The 9,431-nt window shown below is 37.9% G+C and overlaps 1 protein-coding gene across 1 annotated transcript; it reads right to left on the bottom strand.

Annotated features, from left to right (window-relative positions):
* Window positions 1-3,989: 3,989 nt before the first annotated feature.
* Window positions 3,990-4,745, bottom strand: LOC125868668 (uncharacterized). The gene is made up of 2 exons (XM_049549266.1): window positions 4,443-4,745; window positions 3,990-4,280 (listed from the first exon to the last, which is right to left on the bottom strand). Exons 1-2 carry the CDS (start codon window positions 4,743-4,745, stop codon window positions 3,990-3,992), a joined length of 594 nt encoding a protein of 197 aa, XP_049405223.1.
* Between the last annotated feature and the right edge of the window lie 4,686 nt (window positions 4,746-9,431).

Here is a 9,431-nt window from a genome sequence, read left to right as displayed (position 1 = left end):
CACTCAAGATATTATATGAGCCTACCAAACTGGGACTAAACTTGTCATACTCACTACACATCTCAAGGTGAAAAATTCTAGCAATCCTAATTCATGAACATTAGGGATACTTAACGGCCTTGCTATCTAAGCACATTATCTCCCCCTTGGGAGCGAGCCTATTCAAACTCTTTCAAGGACCACTTTTTTCACTTCTAAGGTCGAAGTAAGTCATCACTAATCTTTCACATCCATCACACAAGGTGATTCTAAACCATGGTAAATTACACTTCTACCTTCCTTAGAGGAGTCTATTCACTCAACCCATCTAGGCATTTTTTAAACACCCTATTCAACCAATCTATCAACATACCTCAAAACTCAGCATGACTAAGTCAAGTTCTACCATCAACTAAACATACGTCACTCCTTGTAGCATAAGTCCTACAAGTAGTCATATCATAAAGACCATCGGATAAGGAATAGGAGAGAGACCATATACAGTTAAATTTTATGGCACGACTTGGAGAATGAAGAAGTGATGTTTCCTAAGCATCCAATAGCCTCATGTTCATAAATGTGGCGCACTTCACATTTATGAACAAGACCCTACTAGGCGTGGTTTGAGACAATCCTAGAACCATTCTAAACCTTGTGCTCTGATTACCAAGTTTGTCACAACCTAGGGGTACCCCCTATATGTAACATGGCATACTTGACCCCGAAGGGGTCTCATACAAGCCCTTAGCATAATTATAACATAAGATACTAGAAAGTACGAGAAAATTTAAAACTTCTTTAAGACCATACAATTGAAAACATTTTCATAAAGCAAGCGAAAGTCTTTACTACAACTTTATTTCAAACCATCTAATAAACTCTTGAATAAAAGTATTGGGACGCAGCCCATAAAAAAGTCTAAAACATAAAGAAATGACATAAAAGGAACATAATGGGTTTGTCCTCGAAGCTATGAGGACTCACAAATCCTTCAACTTTTCTTGCACCTTAGGAACCTAGACTTCAAGCAACTCAATCTCTGAAACCCTACATTTGATTAGAATGTAGGAAATATGCGATAGTACAAAATGTACCAAGTATGATAGCTAGCACAACATCATAAAAACATCTCAAATGGTTAGTAAACATAAGACATAATCATAAGAGATAACAACATAGTTGTAACATAATCTCCAACATAAGCATCATATAATCATAAGTCAACATAAAACATAGTTAATGAGCATAGGAGATAAATCATAATCATAATAAGCCAAGTCTTCAACATAAGTATCATATAATCATAATTGACTCTTAGTCATCTCTACCATAATAGAACCATTCTCAAGTAACCTCAAAAGCATACAGGTGCAAAGCATGAATAGCATCCCATAATACCACCCAAGCCAAGTACCCCTTTTTGGTCTTCTTAATCATAGTCTATATACTTGGTCAAGTCTTAGGGTTTCGTATCATATGATTACTAAACTCTTAAGTAACCTCAAAGCACACTTGTAAAATGCATGAAGAGTATTCCATAATACCATTCATACTAAGCATAACCTTGAAGTCACCATAAGAATAATTACCCTTCATTTCGTCTGATTTTTTAACTAATTTATATAGACAAGGGAACTATCACATTTAGTCAATCATATCATGTCAAGGGAGGAAACTATGGCACAATCCTATCTAGCATACATCATATAAGAGAAACAACTAATGAGTCACCTTAAGGCAAGCTTGTGTCATGCATGGACAAGACTCTATAATCCTACTCATGCTACGCTAGACACTTTACTCATCATTCATGTTCATCATCTCTTAACATCATAAAGACAAGGGTAATCACCTTTTAGTCATACATGTATTGGAGAGTTATCTTGAACTTCCATTCAAACTAATCATGCTCATGTTCATAAATACAAGGGGTAGTCACCTCAATAAATAAGTGTTTAGTTCATCATGAAGAACAAGGGAAGTCACCTTAATCCACACATACAATGGAATCATAAATACAAGGGTATTCACCTCTAGTCATACAATCAATGAATCATAGGTATTCACCTCCATGCTCATTATTAGAAGAATATAGGTATTCACCTCCATATTCATATTAAGGTGATATAGGTATTCACCTCCATATCAATTTTGATGTTTAATGTAGGTATTCGCCTCCACATCAACAGATAAGGATCATAGGTAATTGCCTCCATGACCAACTTAAAGGCTAACAGGTAATCACATCTTGCCTTGGGATTCATACATATATAAAAGGATAATCACCTCACACTCATCACATCATGACATGGGTAATCACCTCATGTTTAACTTTAGGAGAAATGGAACTCACCCCACATTCCAATCATGCAAAGGTCATTTAGGAGAATCACCACAAGCCTCATCACATTTCATATTCCTAGGACTTAGATTCATTTTAGCTAAGAAAACCTTTCAACGTGACATCATTCTATAGAACCTTTCATGTCATATCTTATTCATGGATAAAACTGTATCTAGAATTCTACATTAGACAATGGTATCATCATGACTTAAGTGAATCTATCACTTCACATATTCAAGCCTCTATTAGGTAGATTAGGTAGGTAAAGATCCTCCACCAAAACACTATCTATCATGCTTATATTCACATTTAGACTTTACTCTCAAAGCCTTAGCATCAATAGTTAATCATATTGGCTTCACTCTAAATCCCTAACTATTATGAGGATTTCTTTCTTAATCTCATCATTATACCTAGATTTCAAGGTATTTCAATCACATCTTTCATTATTGTGTGATTCTAGTCACAATTGGTCATAAAGGTTCAAATTCAACTTTAAGATCCTTCGTATTCAATAAATTCTAGTTCAATTCATGATTATATGATCCTAACTTTGATCAATTACTACACATGACATTGGTTTAAGAAGATCACTCATGAACCTTCAATTTCATCTCTAATGGCATAAGCCCACAAAATATGAAAATCATCAAGTAAACTAGGGTTAACCATAGAAATCAGATAAATTCATCATAATATCATAATTCAATGTCAACAAAATTATAATTAGGCATTATCCACTAGATTGGAATCATACCTAAGCCCTACCCACAATGTAAGAAGAACCCTAGTTAAAATTGGGTTTTTGATTGCACAATTGAGGGATTTTTAAGGGGGGTCTATGGGCGGAAGAGCCCATAGATGAATAAGATAAACATACCTTAATTCAAAGCTCTAATAAGCTTGCTTAAATGGAGAATTTTGACCTAGCCTCCTTCTCCTCTTCTCCTTCTTCTTCTTCTTGGGTTTTCTAGAGAGAGAAATATTTGAGAGAAGAGTAATTTGGGCTTTTGATTTGGGTTTTGTGAAAAGTGACTTAATATTTGGGGCTAATGACTTAAATATCTTATATAGGTGAATAAAACTCATATAAAACGACCCCCCCCCCCCCCACTTAATACTAACTAATTGAATTTTCTAATTATAGGCAGCCCCTTCACAGGGGCAACGCCCATGTTCATGAGTCGTCAACGGCACCACGGTCCGTGGCGGTTCCCGTGGTCGCTTGACCAGTGGCTCCCCTCAACTTGCCAAACTCCCTCAAAACTAAGGCATGGCCACGAGTCATGGTCATGCCCACCGGCTGTGTAGTGGCTCATGGTCCCTAGGCAGTAGCTAGGCTTTTGGACCTTGCCTCCCATGAAAGTAAGAGGTCTTCACGGCCCCTTCATGGACTGTAGTCAAGACCACTGGTCGTGAAGGTGGTCGTGAACTCTAGGCAGTGCATGGCCAAGGGTAGGCAGCCTTGGCCTTTGGCTTAGGCTTTGCCCTCTTGCCATGGCACTTGCCCTTGCCTTCCTCACCCAAACCTTAGGTGGTCTTCTAAACTACGGGGACTAACATGTACTTTGACATTTAGCTACTAAGGCCCTCATTCTAAGCACAAAAAGTCTCATCTACGACTCTAATCCACATACATCAAACTATAGAACCCTAGCTTAAGGCTTTAGTTTAGTCTACTAATTTCTGGGGCTTTACGACTACCCAACCCATGCTTTTGATACAATGACAAGGGTATCAGATTTATACTTGCCCCCAAATCACACAACCCCCGGGCATGAACACTTTGCCTAATTATAATCTGAACAGTAAAACTACCCAGATCTTTTAACTTTTTGGGTAGTCTATTTTGAATTCTAGAGCTGCAATCCTCAGTAAGTGCTACAGTTTCATACTTTGTGAGCCTTCTTTTGTTAGCCACTATCTCTTTCACGTATTTAGCATACTTTGGAATACCCTACAAAATGTCAACCAAATGTAGGTTAATGTGAACCTGTTTAAGGAGAGAGAGAAACTTACCAAAGTATTCATCCTCATTCTACTTTTTGAGCCTTTGTGGAAACATAGGGGGTATTTTCTTTTGAGGAATGGGCATCTCAATATTGGAGCTTTCTACTACCTCTTCCATTTTCTTTTCTTTAGTACCAGCCTCAGTATATCTCTTCTTTGGAGATAGTTCATCTAGTTGTAACCCACTTCTAGTACTCATCGCATTTAGTTGCTTTGGGTTGGGTTCAGTGTCGCCGGAAAGCCCACCTTCGGGACGCAAGTTCAGAGAATTAGCTACTTGCACAACTTGTTTCACTAAACTCATTTGGGACATTTGGAGGTTTTTGATGTTCTCATCCTGCTTATCTATCCTAGCATTTATTTTTCTCCCTATTTTAGCCATGAGCTTTTGGAGTAGCTCCTTATTGGTCATACCCCATTTTGGTGCACTAGGATTTGCACTTTGGTTAGGATTTTGGTATTATTGCCCATCCCCTTGAGACGGTAGTGGTTAACCGCTTGTTCTTGGTTTTAGTTTTGGTTCCCACCACATGAGAAGTTAGGATAGTTCCTCCAACTAGGGTTGTAAGTGTTGCCATAGTTTTGTTGACCTCCACCCCTTTGCGCATTACCCACATATTTTACAGAATCCGGGTTTGCCTCACATTGCTCGGTTTCATGAGCTCCACTGCCACATACCCCACACCAATTGGTTGCTACCATGTTAACCGTTGCTTGGTTTACGGACATCTGTTTGAAATGCATGGCTATATTTTGTTTCACTGCATCAAGTTTGGCGTTATGGCGGTAGCTTGATCTACATCTAAGGTTCCCGCAGCCTTTTGGGTTGTGGTCCTAGGCATTTTTCCTTCATAACATGGGTTCCCTTCTGAGATCGTATCGATTAAGTCGAATAACTCTTCACAGGTTTTTGCTATAGCTTGTCCTCCTACTGCATTATTAAGAAGTACACATGCATTATAATATAAACCCTCAAGTTTGCACGTGGTGCAGGAAGGCATTCAACATTTGTTTAAAATGAGCCCATGCTTGGTACATATCCTCCCCATAATTTTTCTTAACGCTTAGTATCTCACTCTTCAACCGTGTGGTTTTCTTGGATAGAAAGAATCGACTCAAGAACATCTTTCCTAGATAATCCTATGTAGTAATGGAGTTTGCTGGCTCAGAATCTAACCACTACCTGGTGGCTCCTAACAATGAATATGGGAACAACGTCAGCCTCACACAGTCCGATGAGATTCTATTTGGGATATAAGTGTCACTAATCTCGTGAGGGAGACCGGTAAATTACCCATTAGTATAGATGAGTTGTACCATGCCCTGTTTTAGTTCAAATCTAACCCTCGGTGGAGGTGTCCTAATGCTAGATGCCACATTGGCTATGAGTGGGACTGCCACATCACAGATTAGACTTGCGGGTACGACAGGGGGCACCCATTGGTTACTCAGGTTCTCTCAGTTATTCACGTTGTCTTTGTTATTCTCCTCTGAATACCTAACCCCAATTCTCCATGGCATCCTTGATTAGTCATTTTTCTACATCGTGGTAAAGCTCTTTCAGGTTCGCTGTCTGGTTCGACAAGTTCGCCTTTTTGAGCAAGACTTGAAAGTTAGTGCCAACAATCAAAAGTTAAGATCAAGTAATTAACACCTGAATATTCTAAGTCCCCGACAGCGGTGCCAAAAACTTATTGCTCCACAATATACTCACAAGTATAGTGGTAGCGCAAGTAATATAGATCCCTTAATGAAACGAGTTATCATTCCCAAGGGACTTATGATCGATTTATATCTAACACTCTATTTCACAAATAAAATAAAAGTAACCTTTTTAAGAATTGGTGATGGTTGCTTACTACTACTACGAATTATGCAATAACTAAAAGTAACTAATTTTGTACAACGTTAAGATGACATTTCAAGCAAGTAAAAGACNGATCGATTTATATCTAACACTCTATTTCACAAATAAAATAAAAGTAACCTTTTTAAGAATTGGTGATGGTTGTTTACTACTACTACGAATTATGCAATAACTAAAAGTAACTAATTCTGTACAACGTTAAGATGACGTTTCAAGCAAGTAAAAGACAATTCGAAGGATGCATCATGCATTGAATCTCATGTATCATATTATCGGCTTAGAACTAATTTTAGTGGTCAAGTTACTGGTTTACAGGGTTAATTATATGAGTCAGGTTACACACCTCTAGTCGCCTACTCTAGTTAGCTATCTAAATACATCGTTGAGCGGGGATAAACAGACTAATTGGCGAGCATTTATATTTCATCATGTTTTGTAACCAAGCAAGTTGTCCGTCCGGGCGTCACTCATGAACATAAATCACCTCAATTAAATGGATCGATCAAGCTCTCTATATCTCTGGTCTATCCAATCCCTTATCTCTCAATTTTAAGATTAGTCAATAGATTTATCTTATGTTATGCAAGCATTAAATACTAAAACAAGAATATAGAAGTAACTTATAATGACAACCAAGAATTAATTTGTAAACCTTAAATAATCAACTTTCAATTCGTAGCTACAACCCCAGAACTAAGGCGTTTAGCCACTTATGCTATTAGAAAACCACAAAATACTATTGTTCATACGATTTCTGGAAATTAGAAGAGTCAGAAGATTAAAACCTATTACAAATGATGAAACTTGCTCTTGTACACCAAAATAATGTTGACCCCTCATAAATTAACCCTAGACAATTATTTATAGAAGTTAGGAAAACTAGAACCTCAATCTACTTCAACAAAGAGTCCTTTTTAAATCAACTTTCGCTCAAACGTCTGCACAGCACTGGGACATCGTGCCTGGCAAGCTAGCGCGCCGCGCTGCCAGTGCGCCAAAATATAGCCCCAGTCACTTGGGCCTGGCGCGTCGCCCCCTTGCTGTGCCAGTGATGCTGGGGCACTGCTCCAGCTGTTACTCCTGGCGTCACTTGTCATCTTCAACTCATTTTCCTTCTTTGAATCGATCAATTCCCTTAGGAACCCCGCAAAATTGCCAATCATGTTTGTTAGTATGCAATCATCGCAATTCTAAGTAAAACATGTTAGTTACATTAATGAATGTCCTTAAACTCACGTTAAAAGATAGGTAATTTATAGTAATTGGGCATATAAATATGCCCAAGATCATTTATGATTGAATTGATAGATTTACATGCTTCTAGGGTGAAAATACATGTACCCATGCCTACTCCATGCTTCTAACCTAGTATTCATATAATTGGGTTGATGCCTTGAAGGGAAACTTTATGGGTTAGGGTTATCCTTATAGGCTTGATGATTTATGATGTGAATTGCTTGAGAATAAAGCATAGATGATGATTATGAGATGTAGATGCTTTGAGAGTAAATCTTATGATATGAATTGTTGGTAATTGATGTTAGTGTGGTGGAAGAGAAACTTCCCACATGAATTGCTTAATTATGAATGTATGAATGTGAAAGGATTTCTCACATGAATGATTATAAGTTGAAAGGATTGCTCACCTAATGAATCTAGACTAAAAGACTTTGTAATTGATGAGGCTAGAGGCGACTACTCTTGACCTCTATATGAGAAGGTTATGAGGTGATTTCCCATACTCCTTAAAATTGAAGAAGAGATGATTCCCCAAGTTCCTATTATGATTAATGGACATAGAGGCGAGTACCCATGATCCTTATAAAATGATGTGTTGGTGAGTACCCGTGTCATATGATGTGATTGTGGAGGCGATTACCCAGAATCTTAAAGTAAGTAAGGCAAGAGGTGAATACCCATTAGCCTTTGTAAGCTAGGCAAAGAGGCAAATCCCCATGTCTTTAAAAGTAAGTATGAATGATGAGAATTATGTTATGATAAATGAATAGCTTGGATTGTTGCTTGAGATGCCTTCCATGAGGTAAGCTTGATTAGAGGTGGATGGCCCAATTCTTGACTAGGGTTAAGTAGAGGTTACTTGAGAAGTATTCCTCATTTATTATGATGATGATTTATGTGCATTTATTATGTTTATGGTTTATAGTGACTAACCATTATGTTTGTGTTGTTTATGCTAGCTATCATATTTAGTACATGTTTGTACTAACGAATAATCTTGCCTACATTTCTTATCAAAATGTAGGGTCCGGCAACATCGACACTCATCCTCGTGGCTAAGACCATAGTAGAACGGGAATTGAAGATTTGGTTAGTCCTTATAGCATTCGAGGATTTGACCACCACTTTCCTGCATATCTTTTATTTCATGTTTGTACTATAGTATGGGTTGTGTCCCAAAGATATTCTATTGTTCTAATATTTTAGATGGTTTGAGGAAAATTTATTAGACTTCCTCTTCATTTTATAAAGACTTGATTGTATTGAAAATGTTTTAATTATCGCATCATTTCTATTACTTTATGTTTTGATATGCTAAGTGGCTTGTATGAGGCTTCTAGGGGTCTTGTACGCCTTGTTACATCTAGGGAGTACCCCTGGGTCGTGACAAACTTGGTAATCAGAGCACAAGGTTTAGAATGATTCTAGGATGTCTCAAACAACGTCAAGTAGAGTCTTGTTCAAAAGTTTGAAGCACGCCACATTTATGAATGAGAGGCTACTAGATGCTTAGGAAACTTCACTTCTTTATTTCTTTAAGTCGTGCCATCGAATTTAACTCTATAAGGTCTTTCTCTAAATCCTTACCCGATGGTTTTAAGGATATGAATACTAGAAGGGCTAATGCTAGAAGGAATAAGGGAGACAATATGGGTCAAGAAGTTCTTCCCCAAGCTCCGATTGACCCATTGGCTGATAATCTAAACAATGTGGAGTTTACGTCGGCTTTCTAAGTGTTGGCTCAAGTCGTGACGGCTCAAGCCAATACAGAGGTGGTAGTCCCCATGAACCAAAATGTGGGTACGGCAGTGGCAAGAATGACAGACTTTACAAGGATGAACCCTCTGAAATTTTAAGGCTCTAATGTTGAGGAAGATCCTCAAGAGTTTATCGATGAATTCAATTAGATACTTGCTATTGTGGGAGTGACTCTGGTAGAGAAGGAGGAATTCTCCGCTTATTATCTCAAAGGGGTTGCTCATATTTTGTTCA

This window comes from Solanum stenotomum, chromosome 6 (genome assembly GCF_019186545.1).
Source record: "Solanum stenotomum isolate F172 chromosome 6, ASM1918654v1, whole genome shotgun sequence".
Lineage (NCBI taxonomy): Eukaryota > Viridiplantae > Streptophyta > Magnoliopsida > Solanales > Solanaceae > Solanum > Solanum stenotomum.
This window is presented reverse-complemented; position numbering and strand designations above follow the sequence as displayed.

Excerpts from the sequence above, each read along its gene's own strand:
- LOC125868668 (XM_049549266.1), bottom strand. The coding sequence starts at position 4,745 with ATGACCAATAAGGAGCTACTCCAAAAGCTCATGGCTAAAATAGGGAGA. Across the intron at positions 4,281-4,442 it reads AAGAAAAGAAAATGGAAGAG|GGTATTCCAAAGTATGCTAA; the intron begins GTAGTAGAAAGC and ends GACATTTTGTAG.